At 38.1% G+C, this 24,004-nt stretch overlaps 2 protein-coding genes across 3 annotated transcripts in view; one reads left to right on the forward strand and one right to left on the reverse strand.

Annotated features, from left to right (window-relative positions):
- Positions 1-284: 284 nt before the first annotated feature.
- PALB2 (partner and localizer of BRCA2) lies at positions 285-21,714 on the reverse strand. The gene is made up of 13 exons (XM_036739315.1): positions 21,510-21,714; positions 20,575-20,634; positions 20,335-20,425; positions 18,030-19,574; positions 16,078-16,886; positions 13,995-14,075; positions 11,346-11,507; positions 10,719-10,804; positions 10,056-10,214; positions 9,190-9,306; positions 4,452-4,539; positions 2,944-3,092; positions 285-846 (listed from the first exon to the last, which is right to left on the reverse strand). The coding sequence occupies exons 1-13, from the start codon at positions 21,555-21,557 to the stop codon at positions 636-638; spliced, it is 3,606 nt and encodes a 1,201-aa protein (XP_036595210.1). The 5' UTR covers positions 21,558-21,714; the 3' UTR covers positions 285-635.
- A 122-nt stretch (positions 21,715-21,836) lies between these two features.
- Positions 21,837-24,004, forward strand: part of DCTN5 (dynactin subunit 5) — a 31,364-nt gene continuing 29,196 nt past the window's right edge. For both annotated transcript variants that reach the window (XM_036738159.1, XM_036738158.1), the window contains exon 1: positions 21,837-21,929. In XM_036738159.1, the coding sequence (XP_036594054.1) occupies positions 21,882-21,929 (48 nt within the window). In that variant the 5' untranslated portion in view covers positions 21,837-21,881. The remainder of the gene's footprint in view (positions 21,930-24,004) is intronic.

A 24,004-nucleotide genomic window follows, 5' to 3' on the forward strand; every position in this document is an offset into this window, starting at 1 on the left:
GGCCATTTGTATTGCTGGACTATGCATGTTTATGGTAAGAGTTTTATTTTCCTAGATCTGGGTTTCTTTTGGGACTGTTCAATTTTTTTTGGGGGGGGGGAAGGGAATAGGAGGAGATAAAAGGTATTTAAAGATCACCATAATACAATAAGCTAACCAAAAATTACTATCAAATTTGAAGAGTCACTGATTCCAGAGACTATATAAAAATTCCCTTTCCCTAGAATTCTTAAATTTTATTATAATAGGTAAATGGGGAAAAAATTATTTTCCAAGCAGAATGTTACAAAACTAAAATTTATTAGTAATTCAAGTTTAAGTTATCAGCTAAATTGTTCATTTCAGTGCAAATGTGGAACCAAGAAAAAATATCAGCTAAATTAGACAATAAATAAGCCCAGTATTAATGAAACATTCAAAGTCAGCATATTCCTCAAAACCAAAAATAAATTTCTAAATAAACAAGATGAAAATGAAACTACCTCAGCTTTTTGAGGGGAAGAATTTATCAGCAGAAAAATACTTGATTTGCTTCAAAATGATGACAGTCACTTTCCTTTTGAGTTACAATCCCAGAGGTATTGAAGGCATTCACATATGTCCATGGATCCATTTGCATTCCTCTTGGCCTAACCTTATATGTAACTGTACACAAAGACATTTCCATTTTTCTGTCCAGCTAGTAGACAAGAATCCGTACCTGACCATTTAACGAAAGACCAATTTCCATCAGAATTGGGCAGAAGCAGAGCAGTACAGTGTCCTAGAAACAAGTCCCAAACAGCTATTGTTCCAGAAGTTAGTACAGCTGCTGCTAAAGTATCCTTCACCTCGCCATCCAGAAACCTGATACCAAGCACAGAAAACAAAATATAACTTCTGCATTTAAATTATATTAACACAACTCAAAGAATACTTCCCTTTCAAGTTGGAAAAAACACAGTATGACTTGATGCTGATCTAGTGTCCACAGCAATTATATTTACCTCTAAATGAATCTCTGATGAAGGATTTGTGGGTGTTTTTTTTTTTGCTTTTTGGCAGGGCAATTGGGGTTAAGTGACTTGCCCAAGGTCACACAGCTAGTACATGTGTCAGCTAGGTGGTGCAGTGAGTACAGCACAGGCCCTGGAGTCAGGAGGAACTGAGTTCAAATCCAGCCTCAGACGCCTGACACAGTTACTAGCTGTGTGACCTTGGGCAAGTCACTTAACCCCAATGGCCCTCCCTTCTCCCCTCGAAAAAAATATGGAAGAGAAGTATTTGTTTTAACAATTAGCCCATATATTGGGACACATCCACATATTTGTGTTACAGTGCATTAATTATCTTCTGCTAATTTGCAAAGTGGATTACCACCTCACTGGCCGTTAGTTTCTTCACCTATAAAATTGCCACAATTGGACTAGATGACCTGTAAAGGAGCATGCCAAAGTAAGAAAAAGGCTGAGTATGTAGTCAGAGGATCTGGTTATAATCTCAGCTCTGCTCTTTTCTATCTGCAAGACTTATGTAAATAAGTCACTTCCATTAGATTGCAAGTTCCTTGAGGGCACGAACTGTCTTTGCCACTTTTTGTATCTCTAGTGCCTAGCATAGTGCCTGGTACATAGTAAAGGCACTTCATAAATGTTTATTGATTAACTGAATTCGGTTCTTCTGGCCCCAGTCTCCATATCTGTAAAATGAGGGGATTGGACTTGGATTTTCTTGAAACTCCATTTCAGCTCTAAATCTATGATCTTACAGTTTCTTCAATTTCCTGCTTAGAATAGTGCATAGGGCAGGAAATCTAGAACATACATATATGTATAGAGCTTTATAAAAAGAAATTTACCATTTCAACTAAATGACTGCAATGCATTGCTAAATTTTCAGAGAAATTTCATTTTAAAAATAACAGCCTTAAGAGAGGAACTGATTACCATAATAACAAAAAGTGATATATTACAAATAAGTACTATCCACCCCAGGAAATCCTGTGAGATATCATTATTAATGGTATGGAGCCAGTAGTTAAATATTTCCAAAAATAATGACAGAGAAGCAATTCAGGCTACATCAAGAGACCATGAACTGAGACTGTGACAATAGGTCAATGATTTCAAAGCAAAAATGTCTACATAAACTATTACAAAATAAACTAAAGAACCTTTTCTCAAAACTTCTTTAAGTGGAGAATTTCATTGTTGCTAAATAAAATACAATATCTAATTTTTAGGAGGAATATATGCAACTTCCAAGTAGGCAGTGTGATGGTAGTGTTTTTTAAGTTTTCTTGATGGAAATAATGCAGAGTAGGGAGTAGAAGAGATAGGTATTAGCTCAAATGATGAAATTGGCTCATACCCACAAAGCAAACTGCACTGCTCTGAAATCCAATAAAACCACATAGGAATAGCATCAAAACATAGGGATCTTAGAGTTTAATTTACATACTTGCCACATTTCTACCTGTTTTTTATATAACACTCTCATTGCGGACTTGGCATAAGAGGAGTTAACGGATAATATAGATATCAGCTAGACCACTGATTAAGAAAAAAAAACTACTTGCCTTTTGGCCCCTAGGTGACACGGCAAATAATTAATAAATAATTATGTGGTTAAAAAAATCTAATGGATATTACAAATATCGGACTAATGATTTAAAAAAAAAAACCTGCTTGCTTTTTGGCAGCTCCTCACCTGTCAAATGGGGATATAAGAGCGCCAACCTTCCTAGGTTAGTTTTGTGGATCAAATGAAATATTTGTAATGTGTTCTGACAACTTTAAGGCACTCTATAAAGTCAGATATGATTACTGCTGATGTTCTGCTATTGCCTCTTTACGTGTGGGAATTGAACCGGCATTTCACCTGTTCCTCTGTTGCCAAACCTTTTGGAGACAGAATTACTTCTAAGAAATATAAGACTTTATATAGTACCCCTTGTACACTTGCCTTCCAGTATGGCCTTGGGGAAGTGAGTAGGGCCGTACATCCGCGCTAAGGGCTGTCTTAGGATTGATTACAATCAATTGAAATATAGGACTTCCCATTGATTCAATTTCTTTACCATGAGGATGACTTAAAACAACAAACAGGAGCCCCTAATTTGGAAGGAAAAACAGATTGTCAATGAAACCATTAGGAATTTTTTTTTAAATAATAATTTGTTGGCAATGAAATAAAATTGATGCTGAGTTGTTCCATAAAATGTTAATGATGAGAACACAGATACTAGTATCTAAGATTTAACCATTGATTTAGCTTTTTTCAAGTAGGAATAAATAAATCCACTGTCAATCTGGACTAGGTGATACTTGAGCTCAGGGTTTTCCTGACGTTTTTCAGTTAAGGACACACCAGCTGTCTTGCCAGGACACAATATGGGAGGAGGATACTGTCCCTCCCACTTGGCTATCCATTGAAACAGCCAATTTTATTTACTCATACCAACCACCAGTTTTATACCATAGCCAGCATTTTTCCTTCCCTTTGTCTAACATGTTTACTGCTATTTTCACGTTCCATTTTTTTTTCATTAAAAATTGGCAAAGGGGAGTGAATAAATTCAGGACACTGAGACATGCTGAAGTTGTTCATTCAATGCACATAGTCTCCAACTCATACTGTTTCAAAAGTTTATTTTTAGGTAAGCTGTTTGGAACTTAGAATACATTTTCTCATAAAAAACAACAGTATTTATAGTGACTGGATTCCCAGATCAGCCAAAAAAAGTCATATTTTACCCAGTATAACCTGGAACTAATGGTACTATAAAACCTAACAATTCCAAAGGGTGTTTTTTATAGGCTATGTGTTTATATTTCAACTCTGGATGTCAGGAACAAATCTTCCTATGGCCTGGCAGTGGTGACATCCTGCAGCTATTAAACCTGCCAGGGCTGCCACTACTAATGATGGTGGCTTTAAAGGGCTTTTCATGTTGATGGGCCACTTGTAAATCAAGGATGACCTAGTACACCACGTATAAAACATTCTTCTCTCCTTTCTATGTTGGAACTTTTCTATGTGGAAAAAAACAAAGAATTTGGGGGGGGGGGGACAAAAAGAGTGGAGATATGGAGGAATTTGAGACTAATTCATCACTTCTAAAAAAAAATTCCTATCACAAAAACACTCACCACAATCTGGCATAATTGGCAGCCTTATTAAAATCAAGTAGCCAGGTAGGATGCCAGTGATAATGTTACAGAGAATACTTTTCAACATTATTTCTGGCTTGCGCTAAGGCTATTAGCCCTTAAATACTTATAGTCACTGAATTTATAGCTATAAAAAGAAACCTATTACTTTGCTCTAAAATGTCTTTTCATCCATGACCTTCATGATACCAGATTAAGTTTACTTACCCTCCTTTGTGAAAATAAAGAAATGGGAGAAAGAATTTTTTAAGTTCCTACTCCTTTACAAATAAGGCACTAAAATTTAACAAAGATACATACCATATCAGAATAGGCTTTGTGACAGATTGAAGCTTGGTAGGAATTACCAATTTGCATCTTTTTCAGAAGTTGACCAGTTTTTAAATTCCTAAATACCAATGAAACAAGAATTTTTATAACCTTTAAATAGGCAACTTAGTGTTCAAGAAAGAATGCCATTACTTTCATTCTAGGAAACTGAATGAATTTCACATTGTGCATTCCCTCACAAAATCCCCATGAAATAAATTACTGAAAAACTAAGGGACAGAGTACCTTAGTCTTGCTTATAGCCAGAGTAAGTCAATTACAGGTCTACACACTAGTTCTCTAACTCAGCTAAACTGTCACATTAAACTGGGGTGGTTTTACTATGTCCTAGGACACCTATGTAACTCAGTGGATAGAGTGCTGTGCCTCAAGTCAGGAAGATCTGAGTTCGAATCAGGCTTTAGACACTTAGTAGCTGTAAGACCCCTGAGCAAGTCACTTAGCCCTATTTGCCTCAGTCTTCTCAACTGTAAAATGAAGTGGAAAAGGAAGTGGCAAACTAAGGCAGTATCTTTGCCAAGAAAACCCCATGGGGTCACGAAGAATCAGACACAACTGAAAATGAACAGAGATTTATTGTGTCATTAGGAATTGAAAAGAAAAACCCCATTAACAGAGATTTTTCAGTGTTTCAATCTACTGGGTTCAAGAGACTAACACACAACTGTTCTGAGTGTATAACATATCCTGTGATGTCTAAACTTTCTAAGACATACGATGGCCTGGGAAGTTCCCTTAGTAATAAATCTGATTGAGGAAGAAGCAAAAGGATTCATTTGGTGGGGATGGGGGAGACTTGGGCAGGCCTTCAAAAGGTATATGTTAGAATAAAAATAACAACAATGAACTAGCATTTTAAGAGCCCTCTAAGGTTTGCAAGAGCTTTACCAATATAATCTTATTTGATGCTCATAAAAACCCTCATAAATAGATGCTATTATTATCCCCATTTTACAGTTGGGGAAACTGAAGCAGACATGCTAAGTGACTTGCCCCGTGCCATACTGTTGGTAAGTGTCTGAAGCTGAATTTGAATTCAGGTCTTCCTGACTCAGCTATACCACCTAGGTGCTTTTAAATGCTGATAACAGAACTTTCAGAAAAATAAGAAGGACATGGAGATAAAGGAAGAAAAGAGGAAGGCAAAAGAAGAGATATGAAATGAGAAAGCAGAGGAAAAAAGAGAAAGCAAAAGTGTTAACAGAACCTCTACTTAGCTTTAATTAGAGTTATGAAAATAATGGTGAATTCAATCACTCAGAGCAGAAACCGGCTTGCCTAGGAATCCTGGGGGAAGAACGGGACTGGCTACACAGATGCTTCTTCAGAATGGTGCCACTGGGGTTCTCTCCTAAACTTCACAGAGAAAAGTAAGTTTCTTGCCGGGATTACTTTTATTTTTATATGCACAGCACCTAGTACAACACCATGTAGTATTAGGTGCTTAACAAAATGTTTATTGAGTTAAATTGAAGGGAGGGGGGACTTCACTTTAGAACTAGGGCATGAATAATCACAACACTGCCTTCCCTACTTTCTCCTCTCCACTTCCTAGAACAGGCCTGCACAACCTGGGGCCAGTGGGCTGCTCACACTTACAGCATGCCAAAGGATTTCGGCAGCCTTTGAAAAATGTAGAGGAAAACATCCTTCGTATGTAGAGGAAATCCTTTGGTGAGCTGCAGGTTGTGCATGTCTGTCCTAGGAACCTAGACTCTTTTGGCAAGAAAAGAAGCAGGGATGTTACTTAACTGTGGTAAAGTTAATAATCATCCAAATTAAAATGCGAGCTCAGTGATTTTCTGCTGTCACAGCTGCAACCACAAGCTCTGTACGAGGGAGTCCCAAATCCATCTTCATCTCTCATCTCTCTCTTGAACCATAGCTTTTCTCCAACTGCACAGTAAGTATTTCTACTAGATATCTGTCCTCACCTGAAATTAAACATGGGAAATTTTCTATCCTCCCCATCTCCAAACTAGCTCTTTCTCACTAAATTCCCTATTTTTTTTCATTCTCTCAGTTATCCATGGCCTAAATCAGTCATCTCTGATACTCACTTAATATCTAATCAGTGGGACAACTCACATAGATTCTTCCTTAATATTCATCCATGTCTCCTTTCCCATTTGCACTATAACCATCATCTATCACCGTATTCTCAGGCTATTGCGTTAGCTTCCTAAATGTTGCTAACAAAACGGCTTTTGCTGCTGCCAGTCTCCTCTCCACCCAATACATCCTACACACTGTTGCCAGATTTAGTCTTCTAAAAGTTATGTTTTCCTTATGTCATTTCCCTATCTTCAGTGGTTCCTCATTACTTAAAAGACAGTGTCTAAATTCTTTAGCCTGGCATTAAATGTGCTCCATAATGTAGGTCTAACACTAATGATTTCAACTTCCTCTATAGCCCCAGAGCCTAACACAGAACCTTGTAAATATGAGGAACTTAATAAATGCTTTTTGGATTAGTGTAGATTCTTAAATTAGTAATCCTTCTACTCCCCCCAAAAGCCCCCCTTTTCACTACATTCTGCTTCTACTTTTGCTCACACTACTCTGCTAACTCGGCATGCCACTTGTTCCTCCCCACCCACCCTCTCTTCCGCCTATGCAAATTCTATTATTACCTTAAGGCCTAATTCAAGTCTTCCGTGAAGGCTTTCCAGATCACTACTCATAACAGCGATGGGCACCAAAAGCACTTTTTATTTGTACATACAATCCACACAAGTGTTATATACACACATGTATATTAATATACGTACACACATATATTTGCACACATATTTATTCTTGGTATGAATAACAGGTGCTGATAGCGTGTGTGTGTGTGTCATACAAGTAAGAAAACAATAGGTACTAGATGTTGAAAGGGTAATATCGTGATACATGAGAACAGACATGGAAATGGCAATTTTTTTGGTACATTCTGGATCAAGAAGGAGAGTTCAAATAAGCAAAAACTCATGGAGGAAAGTATTCAGTGATAAGATTAGAGATGCGAGTCATGACCAGACTAAGGTGGACCATGAATACCCACTTGAGAGACGTCCATTTTATCTTCTTGGCAAACCAGAATCATTGACTAGAAGGGTGATGTAGGGCATTGAAAATATATAGGATGAATTTGAAAGAGAAGACCGAGCTGTGTGACTAGGAGACAGCCAAATGGGAAAGGGGTACAATAAGAAGGATAAAAAATCAAAAGGAAAGGTGAAAACAGAACAAGCTTTGGGCAAATGTGGTTAAAAAATAAGCCAAGCTGCAGACGGTAATGTAATTCACATAACTACCTGTAATAATTTATAAGGTCTTATCAAAAGGCAAGAAGACCTTTGTCCTTCGCTCATTCTAGAATACCTAAATGAACTAACTGGAAGGGCCTAAGTCGAGAAGAAGAAAAAGCAAGCACAACATTTTGTCTGAAGATTAAATCTGTCATCCTGCCCTCATGTTCTAGATCAGAAGATGTCATGTAAGTAGATATAAAGGTCACTGTGGGCTTCCTCCTTCACGCTTTCCCTGATCCTCCCCAAACAGGAAATGGTTTTGCTTCGTCTGACTTCACATAGCATTTTATAGCTCTCATTTCTAAATTAAATTCTCCTGTACACTATGTTATACTGTACTGAATATTTGGGCCTGGGTCACATGAACATCCCTCTCTCTACTCCTCAATCCTAAACTCTATAAAGTCAGGGATACTATCTCACTGACACTGTCTCCCCTAGTGTATTAATGCAAAGGGCCTCCATTCGAAACACCCAAAATTTTAAGTTTACCCCAAGTTTAAAGATGGAAGTTGAAAGGTCATAATCATTGAGAGTTACAAAGGGATCATATTATGTACTCCAATTCTACAGAAATTATATGCTGATTAATGGACAAAGATTTTCTGGGCAGAAGTTACCCTATTACCTTAACAAAAACAAAACTCTTTGACCATAAAATAGCTCTGTCTTCTAACAACAACAACAACAAAAGACTCCTTTATTTCAACAATGCTTTTCACCAGGCTTTTGAAAAACATTATTTTTAAATCATGAACTGTCCTGTTGTTACAGAACAATTTACATTGTTAGTCCAAATTATCTATTTCTAGATTTTAGAGAAAGTTTGTAAGACAATAGTCCAGGCACTTCCCTGGTTCTGTGGCCAGTCAGAAGACCCCACCATCAAAGCCCTTCATCTCATCTTGAACTTTAAAAAACTAATTCTGGTTACTATACATACTTAAAAAGAATAAAATTATATTTCTTCAAAAATATTTTATTATAATGACCAAGTTTGGCTCCAAAGAAAAGGTTTTTTAAAAAATCAATTCCCTTCCTTCATTCCAAAAGTAAGAGACTACGGGTATGGAATATTGCATACACTATCAGGCATAGCTGATGTGCTGGTTGGGTTTGCTGAACTGCTTTTTTTTCCATTCTTCCTTTTTAAATCTTTATAGCAAGGGATGGCTCAGTGTGCTAGAGAGATGTATTCAAAAATAAATATAATGTAGCATAAACAAAAAGCATGAATTAAAACAAAGGAAAAAATAATGTGGATGCCAGATTTTTTTCTTGTTAGAAATAAAAAGCAATCTATACACACACACGTATTCTATAATTCAAATTGACTTTTTCCACACTAGGTATGAATTAATGAAATTTTATTGCATATTGACTTCAAAATTCACCACAAAAGGAAAACTTACCAGATAACAATATTGCTCATCAGAGTTGTGCCAAGCAAAGCATCTTGCATCCCTTGAACCTCAGCAAAAGCCAAGATTGTTTCTTCTGGAGACATCAAGGTCTGTTTTTCTTTACTTCTATATTTTAAAGAGTTATTAAAAATTGGAACCTCATACCAAAGATTTTCCTAGGCAAGTCTCTCTACTGGCCTCTCCCAATAACTAATCCAGTACCCAAAAAAAGGTCAAACCACAAAATTTTAATAACAGAAAACACTTTAAAAAGTTCTTAATGTCACCTTTTTAAGGATATAAGCAACTTAAAAGGAAAGAACTTAATCTTTCTACATACCAAAAGTGGCACAGACACTTAGGATTCATTCATTATTTCAAAGATTATTTGATAACAAAGCAGAAATTTCATTCTTTTCTAAACAGAATATTTCTCTCTCTTTTCTTGCCTATTTCTTTTTAGCCAAATCAGAGATAAAACAGAAAATAGAAAATCAAATAAAGGTAACTCTCCAATACTATTCAAGATAAAATAGGACAAAGACATAATTTCTAATTCCTGAACAATTTTTTTCCCTTTGTCTCCCCACCAGAAAAACCTGTGCTCTGCTAACACACCTACCTTGTACCAGAGCTCCCAGTTATCTCTCAACATTTCTATTCTACTATTTTTGCCTATCATGGCCCCTCCACCTATGCATTTGAATTGTTTCCTGAAAAATCCCCATAAATGCTCAGCTTGTCCTCTGCTCTTTCCAGGTACAACCACAAGATAGGGAAACCACCCTTTTGTCATTCAATTTATACTTTAAACCCTGTGAACAAACTAGCTCCTTAGCTTATAAAATGAAAAAGATATATAATGCTTCTTTTACCTTCCAGATCCTGAAAAGGTCATGAGGTCTACTTGGTGATCATGAAGGGTCCCATTGCTACACACTAGCCTCTTGTGTCTAAGTCCAAGCACAGCTTTTATATTTCCAGATTTTACAAGTGACTGCTTTAAGCATTCATCATCAGAACAAAACAATAATCTAAACCAAATTAGAATGAAAAAAAAAACATAAGGAAAATTTTGTATTTTGTATATATAGATTAAAATATGGAAAGGAATTTTTTGGAGGTACAGAAATGGCATATCTTTTCTACTTCATACTTTAAAAGGAAACCATTTTTGATTCAGGTTTATATGGTATTTTACGGGTCACAAAACATTGCCCTCACATGTATTATTAATCCTCCCATTTTCTGAACAAGCAAACTAAGGCTCAGAAAGATCAGGGTCAAACAGCTAGTATGGGAGACAAAATTTGAATATGGGCCTCTATACATTCTTTCCACTAAAACATGTTACAATTCAAAAATGCCATTTTAATGCCTAAGAGTTTACAGGTCTTGCTCTTTTAATGAAAATTCAAAATCCTTTCAAAATTCACAGTATAAATAGGTATTTAATGCTTAGTAGAGAATAGTAGGTACTCAATAAAAATTTGCTGGTTTCAATAATAAAGAAAAAACATAGCTTTACATTTACATACCTGATTTCTCTAATTTCTAGATGTCCCAAAGCAACACACACAAGATTACAAGCATCCCAAAGTGGAATGATTTGTAGTACTGGAATCTAAATCAAACAACAATAAAGAAAAAGAACCATTTCTTGACTGTTTTATTTATTTCATTTTTTCATTCATTTCATTAAATTTCCAAAGTTCTTAATGATCACTTTCTAGTTTGATCTTGAAATGCCAGAGCATTCTCCCAAACTTTAAGAGGTGGGTGATAAAGTGATACACCCCACTCGCCAAATACTACACCTTTACAAATATCTCTTTTCTTAGTGTTATCAGAGGTTACGAATAAAACTCTGGGAAAGGAATCAGCATTAAGAAAGGCTTGGTAAAGGGCAAAGAGTCCTCTGATCCAACAAAAAAATTAACTAATATGATAACATGGAGAATCATATTTTAGAAAGCAGAGGTAAAAGCAAACATAGGAAGTCAAATTAGAAATCTGACAAAATCTCAAATACTTTAAATGTGGCTTGTAATAATAGACTCTCGCTTACCAATTTTTGCTTTGTGGGTAAGCTGTACCCCTTTATCCTTATGCAAACCAAGTTCTTTTTATGGTCAATTCCACCTACAAACATCTCTGATTCCTACCTCTGTGAAATGCCATGTGTAAACTTTTCTCCATTGCCAGTTATCCAGAGATTTCCAGAGAGAAACTGTAAATTCACAGGCAGTTATGATACATGACTCCTTACAGCCGGTTACTTCCCACCACACAGTACTCACATCCACAGAACAGGAATCTGAAGGATTCTGTCACAAGGGAGGAACAGCAGTTAATGTGAAGTAATAAAACAAGAGCACATACTTAAATCATTCTTTAAGGTTTATGAGGTGTTTCCCTCATAGCAACCCTTTGTTTGGAGCAGGCAATACAAGGATTATAGTCTCCATTTTATAGGTGAGAAAAATGAACTGAAGTGACTTCAAAAGGTCACACAAAGTTAAGGAGCCGAGTTATGACTCAGAGCCAGGTCTCTGGACTCCAAAGCTAGTAGCTTCCTGCTGCCACCCATAATATTGTTTGTTTTATGTAAATTTTCCTAATTCCTCATCATGAGATGCATCCAAGTGGAGGCTTGACAACCAACTGTCTGGGATGTCTGTGCAAATGGGGGCCTCACGTTTCAGGGAAGGGCTAGACAGGTAACCTATGAGACTTTACCAAAAAAGCCATTCAAAAGTAATAATTTGATAGGATCCTAAATAGAGGGTTAAATTAAACTAAAGTTCTATTCAGGCAGAAGGAAAATTAGATTCACGGGTCTTGCCAATTGTACCATGAGAGCCTTAAGCTTTGGATAAGACTTTATTCTAATCATTTTTGTATTTTGCAAGCACCTAATAGTGCTTGATGCTCCTGGCTCACTGACTTGAACACAAACATTTAAGTCCTAATTTCCAGTACAAGACCAATACCCATTTTTATACTACAAATAGATGTTAAAAAAAACCCCCAAAATGTTTTCAGTCACTTGAGATTTGAAGTATATGAAATATAAGAGGATGTTTGCATTGTATCTGCAAGGATTTACCTGCTTTGTGTTGTTTTTCCCTCATTTTCATGACTACAAGGATGATAAAACTTGAGGCTAAGTATTAGCAAGTAAAAACACATTGCTTTGCGTACAAATCAAGAGTACAAATCAAATCTTATGTTAAAGGCAGTAGAGGAGCTAAGGTATAGTGTGCAGTGTAAATCACTTTGGATTTGGAGTCTTAAGACTTGAACTGCAACTCCAGCTCTTCCACATACTGCTATATCTGTAACCTACGCCAAGTCACTTAACCCCTGTGGTTCTTAGCTACAGTCCAGCTGTAAGATGAAGCAGCTGGACTTGACTTCTGTCCCGCAAAGTGAAATTAAGAGTTTACATATAAGAGCAGATTCCTGGATCGCCCATTTCTTCCAATCACCATTCTTGGCAGATGGCATTTTTGGTGTAGACATACTCTGATAAAGATAATTATTATTTTAAAAGTCCATACCTATAAATTAGGTGAAATTATAAGTTTCAAAAAGATCACCAGACTGGTGACTGCCTCGCCTGGCCCACTATATCAGGGATACCTCAGCCACGCTTCAGTCTTCCTATTCCCTGGATACAACAAACTCAGCAGCAGCCTTGCTGTTCCTTCAGTTCTGCAGCCAAGATCAAAATTAACTAGCCATTAATTCTTGAAAGAAACAGATCAATCTACAAGGCCTCAATAGCGACTCCAGTAATTTTCAAGTCCAAAGTGCCCCCTCCTGGTCACCAGACTCCTTACACTTATAGTCTTCCTCAATTGGAACATGAGCTCCTGGAAGGCAAGAACTATCTTTGCTTTTGCATTTGTATTAGCAGCACTTAGCAGACAGCCCACCGCAAAATAAGTGCTTAGTAAATGCTTTTTCATCCTTAGGTATCCAGAAGGTCTAGGATCCTTTCTAAAACTTCTTAAAGGGAAGTTAGTGCAAATTCTTTTGCAAGATGAAGATCTTTTTGTAATGTGAATGAAACTCCCTACTTTATAGGTGTGGACTTTTAAAATAATAATTAATCAGAGAGCACGGTCACACCAAAAATACCACCTACGTAGCATGGAGATTAGGGGAGGAAAAAAGGGCTAATCCAGGAATTAGCAACCATGTTAATTCTAATTTCAGTTTTCAGGAATCAAAAGTTATACCTATACCTTGTTCAATTAGATCCTGTAATCCAATGACCAATTAAACATTAGTTGTATTACTAAATGAAATTGTAGCAAAAAGATTACAGGGACAAGCATTACAATCTAGAATATGTAAAAGGAAAATACACTATTTAAAATGTAATGTGATGCTGTTCATTGTTTCTTCTCTTTATAAGAAAGGTAGGAAGAATAGAATAATCTCCCTTCACTCAGGCACAAAACTTGTCCAATTTAAAATGTTTCAACAAGCTAAATACCCTCAGAAATGGCTTCATATAATTTACTCTTTTACAATCTGCCTAAAAACATTTAAAATATCCATATCCCTTACAAGAAAACCTTTTTAACACAAAAAAGAGGGGAGGGAAAGGATTGAACTGATTTTATTTCAGTTTTAATTATACTTGACTTGAAAGAATACTTATATATCCCACTAGAATATAAAGAGTACTTATATTTTCTTAAATAGAGGGCAGTAGCATGATCAAATTTTCCTATTTTCAGAACTTATCTGATTTGTCAGTAATTAAAGACACAATGAGGTAAAGAAGATAGCCTTCTGACCTTTAACTTTGAAACTAGCTGTAGGTTACCCAGTTTCAAACTATCACACCAAATTTCACCAGGATGTTCTGCTACTTTAGTCTGTGGGGAGAAAGAAGTCGGCATATTAACTTAAAATTTATGAGCATTATATCTACATTAATTAAAATTTCAATGTTGTATGTTTTTATTTTCTTTCTAAAATGAGCAGTAAGCCTCAGTGATATATCTTCATTAAAAAGGCAGTTCTTTTAAAACAATTTTTCAATTTTTAAGGATGAATTTTAGGTTAACCATACCACCTTAATTAAGGTTTAATATTGGTCATGTCAAAAGAACACATTAGAAACATTTTCTAACTAGACATTTCCAATGTTTTAATCTAATTAGCTTCAGGGCCAATTCATCAAGAACTCATTAATTAATTATTACTTGATAGACATTTGCTTGATTTCTTCAAAGCATGTTTAACAAGTGGGCAATTTATTGAGCTAAATAAAATTCATTGGCTATAAACAAAAGATTTAGAATCTCAAGGGAAATAATGGGGCAAGAAAGTAGGAATGAAGGGAATAGCCACTTACAGACCTGAGATTATATTATAAAGCAGTAATCATCATTTGGTACTGGTTAAAAAATAGAAAAGTAGATCAGTGGAACAGGATAAGCCAGAATTAGAAACAATCAAACTCAATAATTCAGGAACATAAACTTTGACAAGAGCTAGGTTTAGACCCACATCTTATACCTGGGAGGGGTTCACGAATTTTTTAGAATTCTGATAATTATTTTAACATAATTGCTGCCTTTGTAATCCTATATATTTTACTTTATGTGCTAAAAAATACTATTCTGAAAGGAATTCCATAGTTTTAACCACACTGTTATGTCATGGACCCCTTTCCCAAGTCTGAGTGAGGTTCATGACAGAAAAAAGATTAAGAACCCATGTATATATATGTATGTATATTTCAATAATCGGGTACTTTTCACAACTACAGCAGAAAATTCCTAACCAAAGGAGACATAGAGATCACAAAAGATAAAACTGGTAACTTCCTTAACATGAAATTGAAAATCTTTCCCTCAAACAAAAACAATGCACTAGAATAAGGGAAACAGTTGATTAGGAAAGACTGTTAACATCTCTTATCTCTGATATCCAAGATATACAAGTATTAAGAGCCATTATCTAATGAATAAGTGGTCAAAGGATGTGAACAAATAGTTTTCAAAAGACAAACTGGTAACTGCTAACAACTGATAGTAGGAAAAATTCTAATCAAAACAATTCTTGAGGTTTCAACCCACACTCAGCAACATGACAGATAAAAGACGGAAATAGTCCATGCTGGGCTGCTTGAAGACAGGCATGCTAATATGTTGTTGGTAGAACTGTGAATCAGTATAATCATTTTGAAAAGTAATTGGCAATTATGTTAAGAAAGTGACTAAAATGCCCATACCCTTTGATCCAGAGATCCCACTTCTAGGGATATATGCCAAAGAGCTGAAAGTCCAAAAGAAAGGTCTCATATACAGTAAATAGTCATAGCAGTAATTTTCTCTTAGAAAGATCTGGAAATAAAGTGCTCATCAATTGGCAAATGGCTATATAAATGGTGCTACATGAATGCTGCAAAATATGACCAAGCCATAAAAATGACAAATGAGAATTAAAGCAATCCATCAATAAACATTTATTAATAAGCACCTACTATGTGCCTGAGAAGCATGAGAAGACATACAGGAACCAATGCAGAGTAAAGCAGACAGAAGCAGGAAAACAGCATATAGAATGGCAACGGAAATGTAAAGAACAATAAAACTGAGCACCCTGTAATTAGTATATACCACCAAGGTCAACCCTGAAGAAAGTTAAGAGAATGTATTTCCCTCTCTTCATTGTAGAAGTTGAGTGTGGAATACTGCAGATAGAGCCACCGGTTGGTTTTGTTAAACCAACTTTTTTCCTTTCTTTTTTAATGTTAGTTACAAGGTATGGCTTACCTGAGGTGAGGGGAAGCATATATTCAAAAATAAGTATAACAATGAAAGGCATCAATCCTTTTTTCTTTTAAATTTAAGAAGTGAAAAATCATACCTGGAAAGTGCTTCCCAATAGTGGTCTTTCTTTGGAAGTGATCGAGTCAACCAATGGAAGAGTTTCTTGAGAACCACAGTCACTGTCAAATTTCCTTTCAGAAGAAGGTACTATTTGGTCAGGCTCCTTTTTGACTTCCCTACCTAATGAATGCATGTTAGTATCCAATTTCAATGCACTGGGTGATTTGATACACTGATTATCTCCACTAAGATTGTCTGGTTTTTTCAAGTAAGTACATCTAGGTGTACAAAAAGTAGGTCCAGTAATTTCTGTAGCCACATTTCCACTGTGAATTTGGGAGCCAAATACTGGAGTGGCACCTAGGAGAGGGAAAACAGGAGAACACACATCTGCTTCAAGCTGGTTATTTGTGTTAGGTAGGTTAGTACAAGAAGGCGTGAAAAGTAGCATATTTTGAGGAACATGCTTTGGTTTTTTTGGCTGTGAGTTTCTTGTTACAGTAATAATATCCTCTGCTAAATTCTCCTTTTCCGTAACTATTTTTTTAGGCGTCAGTTCTTCCAAAACAAGACGGTCTCCATCATTACACTTTTTTCCACCATTTCCTGAATCAAAAGGTTCAATTTGTTGTGCTGAGTAAGACTTTAATTTCTCAAGCTTAAGAAAACCAAAGTCCTCATCAGGCAAGTCAAAGTCAGTGATGTTGATGCTTGATGATGACTTCTCAAAACTGAGTATCTCATTCTTAAGATGAAATGAAAGATCAAAACTGGTATTATCCACAATCGAGGAGTCATCACCAATGGAAGATTGAAGGTCCTTTTTTTGAATACAATCTTGTTTCCCTAACAAAAAAAAAAGAAAAAAATAAATTAAAACTTGAAAGGAAAAACATTTTAGATTGGCTTTCATAGTCATTTATCCAGTACCTTGGGGTAGGATTCAAGTCCCTAGATAATTTTTAATAACACTTCAGTATTATACAGTACTGAAAGTAAGGTTTCTGTGTTGTTTTGTTTTGTTTTTCATTAATGAGAGGCCGGGACACCTTGTATCTGCAAAAAAGTAGATTGAGCTAAATAAAGCTTTCTCTTAAGCTTCAATAGGATACCTTCCCTGTTAAGACCCTGAGTCTATATTACTTTTAACATATACTATACTACTCTTAAAACTGCACTGAGGAATTCAACCTAACTATGGGAGTAGTTGAGACACAGATATCTCTTGATTTAGGATTTTGCTGGAAATATTAACGGGGACCGTGGAGGAGAGGAAGAGTAAGTAGAAATGTGAGGACTATTCTGCCCATGTGTTCGGTTCCCGGGAGAATACAGTAAGTTTCCCAAATCAGGGTTTGTTTGGTTTTTTTTGACTAGTCCCAATAAATTTGATTTCCTACACTAACCAAAATGAAAGTTTACTAATCCGTGATAGGGCAGGAAGAGTAGTAGAAGAAATTAGGTAGGAGTCAGAAGACTCATGTCCTAGTTCAGACAATTACTGTGTGACCTCAGACAAATCACAGCCTCTCTGAGCCTGTTTCCTCATCTATAAAACTGGAATACTTGCACCACCTAGCATTTATGAATGTTTTAAGTTTTGCAAAACTCTACGTGTTATCTCAATTGACCCTCACAATGCTGGGAAGTGGGTGCTATTATTACCCCCACTTTATAAATTAGGAAACTCAGGCTGAGAAAGGTTAAGTGGCCCAGTGTGATATAACTAGCATATATCTGAGGCAGGATCTGAATTCAGGTCTTCCTGACTCCAAGCCACTGAACACCCAACCTGGGCTGAAAAGATGAAATTCTGTCAGTTGGTTCTCAAACTGACAGACAATTGGTTTGGTCCACAAATCACCTCTAGCATTAGTTACAACTTCCTCCCAGTGAATAAGATGATGTTTGGGTGGACTTTTAACATGCTGATTTTTATGGAATGGAACGCATGCCTAATATAGGCATAAAGAAATGAACATGCAATACCTTGTGTTATCGATGTGGGTGCTTTTTTGTTAACATTAGCAAGCATACACCTTGATTTGTCTGTGATTGGTTTTTTACCCCGAGCATGTGCTTTTTTCCTTGGGGCTTTTTTGCACAAGGCAGCATCTTCCTTGGGTTTTTTAATATCCAGCTTGTCAGGAACTTGCAGCTCTGAGTCCTGGTCATCGATTCCTTTTTTGCAAAAGAATCTTTTCCCTCTGCATCTTCTACTTGATCGTCTTTTACAAGCATTCAGAGCAAAATCGTTGTCTTCAGTGGGCAAAGCAGCAAGGCTACCTTCAGTGGTTGATGAGAAAGAGTTTTGGAAAGGACTACTTGAACTTCCTTGGTCAGATAATGGAAGTTCACTTTGCTCTTGTGAGGACAGATCTAAATTTTTAGTTACCTGTTTATTTTTATGCTTAAATCCCTTTCTTTTTACACCTAATTGGCTCTGAATTACAGCTTCCAGGTCTACTGTCCTCTGACAGTTTGACATTTGTCGTGTTGTCCTAACATAATATTCCACAGGAAACAGAAGACCATCAAGCACCGTACAAGAATTTAGTGGATTTTCTGTAGGACCAGGAGAGATTATTTCTATGGTAGGGCTCACAGTCTCACTTAGAACCTCTTTCTTTTGAATATTTTCACCTCTACTATCAAGTAGGTTACCAGAAGATCTGAAAGGCTTCAAGCTATGATTCTGTTCATCAGAATGTGTGGTGTTGCTTAAGGAATGACTGAGCTCATTTGCAGAAAATGCTCTGTCATCTGATGGCAAGGTGAGAGTGCTAGACATCTTTTTATCCACATTCATGTCAACATTTACCATCCGGTCACCTGGAGAGAAAACATATTCTTTCCCTCCTTCCTCTAATTTTTTAGGTGAAACATGAGTAAGATTCATTGAACACTGGGCAGCCAGTTTATAGCTATCACAGATTTCTTCAAGAGGAACACACTCAAGTTGCTGAATATTACTGTCATTCAAAGGATTGTGTAAAGAAAGTGCAGCCATCTTAGGGAGATTATTTTCTTTCAAAATTGCACTGGCATCATTTTCAAGTTCAGTAGCAACAGGACATTCACTGATTTCTGTGATTGGTGTGGGAGAATTCTGGATCTCACTCTCACCACAAGAAAACTGATTTCTTATCTGAAACACTGGTAACTCAGAATTTTCTGTAGAAAACACCTGTCTTTGCTGTCTTTGTCCAGCATTTATAAGTGAATCAGAACCAAAGAAGGATTCACTTCCTTTTGATACTAGTGTATTTTTTTGGTTCTTCATTCTATTCAATGGCTGTTTATTTTGCTTTTTCTCATTATCTGGTCCAGTGATGCTATAAAGGAAATTCTCCTGGCAGTTATCACCTACACGTTCAGAACATACTCCTGATAAGCCATCACCAGTGCTCGATAACTCAGGCTCAAAGTCCAGTTCAACAGCTGTTTTCTCCTTGGTTTCTGCATTAAGACAGGCATTGATTTGTAGTGTGCATGTTTCTAATTTATCACCAAGAGATACTTTGTCTTCTGGCTCTGTGGAGACAAAAATAGTTTATGACTAGCATGTTAGGCATTAGACTACAATTCAAGAGAAAAAGTGAAACAAACTTTATAAAAGAGATATTCCACTAATGTGGAAAAAAATTAGTGGACCAAAAAAAAGAGATCTGAATTTAAGTCGTGCCTCCTTTACTAACCAACTGAGTAACCATGGACAAATAGGAATTCTTGAAGGTATAATTTTCTCATTGATCAAATGGGGACAATAATAATTGCCCTATTCACCTCAAAAAGATGCTGTAGGGATCAAAAAAAAGATAGTGTATATGAATGCAAAAGCGCTATATGAATATAAATTGTTACCATTCATTAAAAGTTGTTACTCTTCCAATACTAAGTTCTGAATATGTTTAGAGCATTGTGGTAGGTTGTGGGAAGATACAAAGATAAATGTTCCCCAACCTTCAAAGAGGTTACAATACAGTACTACATTCAAACTTTGAACAGCTTGCTAGTTACCGTAATCCTAAAGCTAATTTACATAGAGAATTAATTTCATTGACAAAGTTTTTCCCCCATACTTCAAGAATTACCTACTTCTCCAAATTCTCTTCCTTTCTCTCCTAAATTCTTTTCTTTCCTTTATCCCATCTAAACCAAAATTTATACTTGAAAGTTGAGAGATAAAGTTTAAACATAGAAAGTAAATAAAAAATTCTGTCTTGTTTGTAAGATAATATCCAAAAAAATTTAAATGAGTTCGGCAGATACAAATGAATTGGCTACTTTGTACCTGAGTTTGTTTGTATGGCCATTTCCTGTTTAAGCATGCAATTCTGTTCAGTCTTCGAAGAATTTTTTGCCTTCTCAGCTCTTTGAGCACGCTAGATAAAACAAAAGCAGGCCCAGGAGCAAGTTCAGTAAAATTGAGTTTCCTCAAAGCTTATTCCACTAAAGTGATAATAAGCAGCATGATAATAATACTGTCATCTGTGAAGGCAGCATTTGTTTTTCCAGGAAAAAAATGTCCTACCTTCAATCGAGCCAGTGTCTTGCTGTACTCTCTTTTTAAGAATGCCAGCTTTTCCTTCAACTGGAAAGAGAAAGGCATCAATCTAGAATTACACATTTCCAAAAGAAACACAAAAGAAATACTGGCCTGGCCACCTAGACTATAGACAAGGGGCTGGCCCAAGTAGGAAGTATCAGAGCTTTTGCAGTGAGAGCAGGAGAATCACAGTTTGATTTCTGTGCTTCTGAAGTTCTCTGAATAGAAAATATTCCCTGGATTTTTCTCCTCCTAACCTCAGGTTTCCCCACCCACCCTTCCTGGGGGTGGAGAATAGAGAGAATGAGCATTCCAGAACCAGCGCTTCAATCCAAGGAGAAGGATGTTAGTTGTTTGGGGCTTGGCATCAGCAGCGTTTAGCATCATGTGTACAGTAGGTGTTTAATAAGTGCTTGCTGAATTGAAGATTAAGTACAAAGCACCGACCTGGTCACCGGGAACACAAATTTAAAAAAAAACAAACCAGCACAGTCGCTTGACCTCGAGTAGCTTACGTCCTACGGGGGAGGGGCATAATTCGTGGATAGAGCGCTAGATTTGGAATCAGGAAAACCTGAGTTCGAATGCTGCGTCAGACTGAAACTGGCTACGCTGGGTGATCGGTCCCCTCGGCGTCGGCTCTATCATTTGTAAATGAGGGTGGCCTCCCCAGGGCTGGCGGAGCATTAAATCAGACAGCAGGGGTGGAGCCTTCGCAAGCTTTAAAGCGCTACAGAAATGTCGTTGTCAGAAGTAAACACGAGGTCCCGGGCGATGGGGGCTGGGGAGGGGCAACGAGAGATCCACCCCAAGGGCTCACTTTCAGCAGCGGGGAGACGGAGAGGAAAGCCCTCCCTGAGCCGACCCCACCCCCACCCCGACATCTCGGGGCCCCTTCCCACCCACCCCCAACCGGGCACCTTCTCTTTCTCCTCGCAGCTGAGCACTTTCCCCGCTGGGTCTTCCATGGCTGCAGCTACCAGGGGAGGATGGGGGGCGGCTCCTTCCCGCCGGCCCCCCGGCCCCGCCGAGGCCAAGAGAAGCCCCCAGCCCAGCTGCGAGCGCCCGCCCCTTCCAACTCCCGCCAGTTCAACCCAGGCGTCAGGGGCCGCTCGCCGAACTACCGATCGAATCCAGCTGGAGGAGCGCAGAGCAATCGATCGAGAGGGCGGAGCCAATGGAGAAATTGAAGGAGGGAGGGATGGGCGTTTCCCCTTCCAGAAAGGAAGTGACGGTAGAGACCGGAAACGGGAGGAAGGGAGACTTGAGCTTGGGAGACGGAGGTTGCCGAGATGGAGCTGAGCGAGCAACTCTACAATAAGTCCGAGTACATCGAGACGGTGCGCTGGGCGACGCCGGGTCGCAGGGAACGGGGCGGGGGCTGGAGGGGGCAGGTCGTCCTGAACAACTCCCCGCTGATGTCTAAGCCTTCCCGCCCATCCCCGGGCAGCCCCAGCCCCTCCCCTGCGTCCTGCCCCTCCCGGACTTAGCCTCGTCTAAGCCACTTGTCCCCTGTGGGGCGCAGGTCCCCGGGTCTCCCCGCCCCCCTTCCCCTTTGCTTTGTTCGCACTGCCCTCTGCCTTCTTCCCTCGGGAGGAGAAATCATCCCGGGCCCGCAGAACCGGAGGGAGTCTTAGAGATCTCCCTTGTACAGATGAGGAAACTGAGGCCCAGAGAGGGGACGTGACTTAACTTCAGAACACACAGAGGAAGCCCAGAGTTTGGATGAGAAGCCAGACCTCATGACTCCGAATCCAGTGCTATGCCATTACCCTGAGATGCTTTCTGCATATCTCTATTTGTTTAGTTTGGGTGCTTCCTGGATCCACGTTGTGTGTCGTTCGTTAACGTTTTATGTATGGTGCATACAGCCAACTTGAGCAGGCTTTGCATGGGAAGGTCTGCCGCAGGAATTCCTTTTCCATGCCCACTGCATGGCATTGGCCACACACCTCATTTAGATTTGTCCTTTCCTGTTGCTAATCCAGGGTCTGCATTGGTGGTAGCACTTACTGGGAGAGTAAAATTCTTCCTCGAAGCTACCAAGTAGCTGGGTTCTGTAGCCCCAATATTCTAGTCCCCATCCTATCTTTCATCTCCAAACTTATTACGCTGTTATCTAAAGCCCTGAATGCAAATGCCTAAAAGGCCCCAACCTAGTTCTCCTCAGAAATGTAGCTGAGTTTTCCTTTCACTCCAGCAGAAACCTATTGTTAGCACCTATGTTCTGTAAGTTCTAAACAGGAGTGGCAAGAGGAGTAGAGAGAGGGAAGGGCTGGGAAAGGAACCCTTTATTCCCAGTCTGGTTTTTGTTACCTGATATGAAAAGTTTTAGAAAATCTCAAAGTTACAGTAATTCAGCTTATTCTCCATCTCAACATTGGGCTAGAAAAAGAAATGATAGTTGAAAGCAACAGACCTGGTAGTGTGTCCTAAAAATAAAACATAAGAAGGCTTTAAAATATCAGTGCTGATTAGACTACTTAATTTTCTCTCTTCCTTTTGAAAATGCTGGACTTGTCAAAAAGCTGCTTTTTAAATGAAATATCAGTCATGCTTTGGAGTGGAGTCCTGATGTAATGCACAGATTCTAGACCTTTTTTGTGTAATGGGTACCTTTGGAAGTCTGGTAAGACCTATTGACCCCTTTTCAGAATGTTTGTTACCCACCTCCATAACTGACATAACTGAAGGAAATGCTAAATTTCAGCTAGAGGCTAGTTTTCCCATTCAAGTTCATTGCCCCCCCCCCCATCTGTCTATGATCAGTCTGTGTAGCAGAAGAAATACTGAATCTGGAATCAGAACACCAGGGTTTGTTCAAATGACAGCCTGCCTCTTGTGTGAACTTTGGCAAATCACTTCAGCTCCATAAGCTTGTTTCAGCTTTGGACTAAATTTTCTCTAAGTTCTAACATTCTGTGATTCTTTGAAGTCAGAGGGCCTATGTGTGGGGCTCACAGAAGAAAAGAAAGAAGACCTGCAAGTTTCCTGAAAATCTCCTTAAAATTTTACTTAGCTCATAGACTCCAGTACTCCACTTTTGCTGTTGCTCATTCCCCAGCTCCTGCCCTACTGAAGTTTATGTCTCAGGCTATGGGAGCTACCACCTTCAGCTTTAAGCTGTGAGAATCCTGTATTCTACTTAGAAAGGTAAAGTGAGTGAGGATGTTGCCAGGTAGGAGACCATTAAACAGTGTTCCTTGACAGCTGAGGCCGTTCTTTATTTTTCTTCGTATCCCCAGTACTTAGCTCAGTGCCTGGCACACATCAGGTGCTTAATAAAGGTTAGTTGACTAACACTGTTGTGATCCTGGAATCCCAAGCTGGAATTCTGAATGTTTTCTTCACAGAAACATGGTTGCAGGTGTTGATTAGGTTTTGTGGTACTGTTAGCATAAAACTGGTACTGATA

The sequence above is a fragment of the Trichosurus vulpecula genome, chromosome 9 (genome assembly GCF_011100635.1).
Source record: "Trichosurus vulpecula isolate mTriVul1 chromosome 9, mTriVul1.pri, whole genome shotgun sequence".
NCBI lineage: Eukaryota > Metazoa > Chordata > Mammalia > Diprotodontia > Phalangeridae > Trichosurus > Trichosurus vulpecula.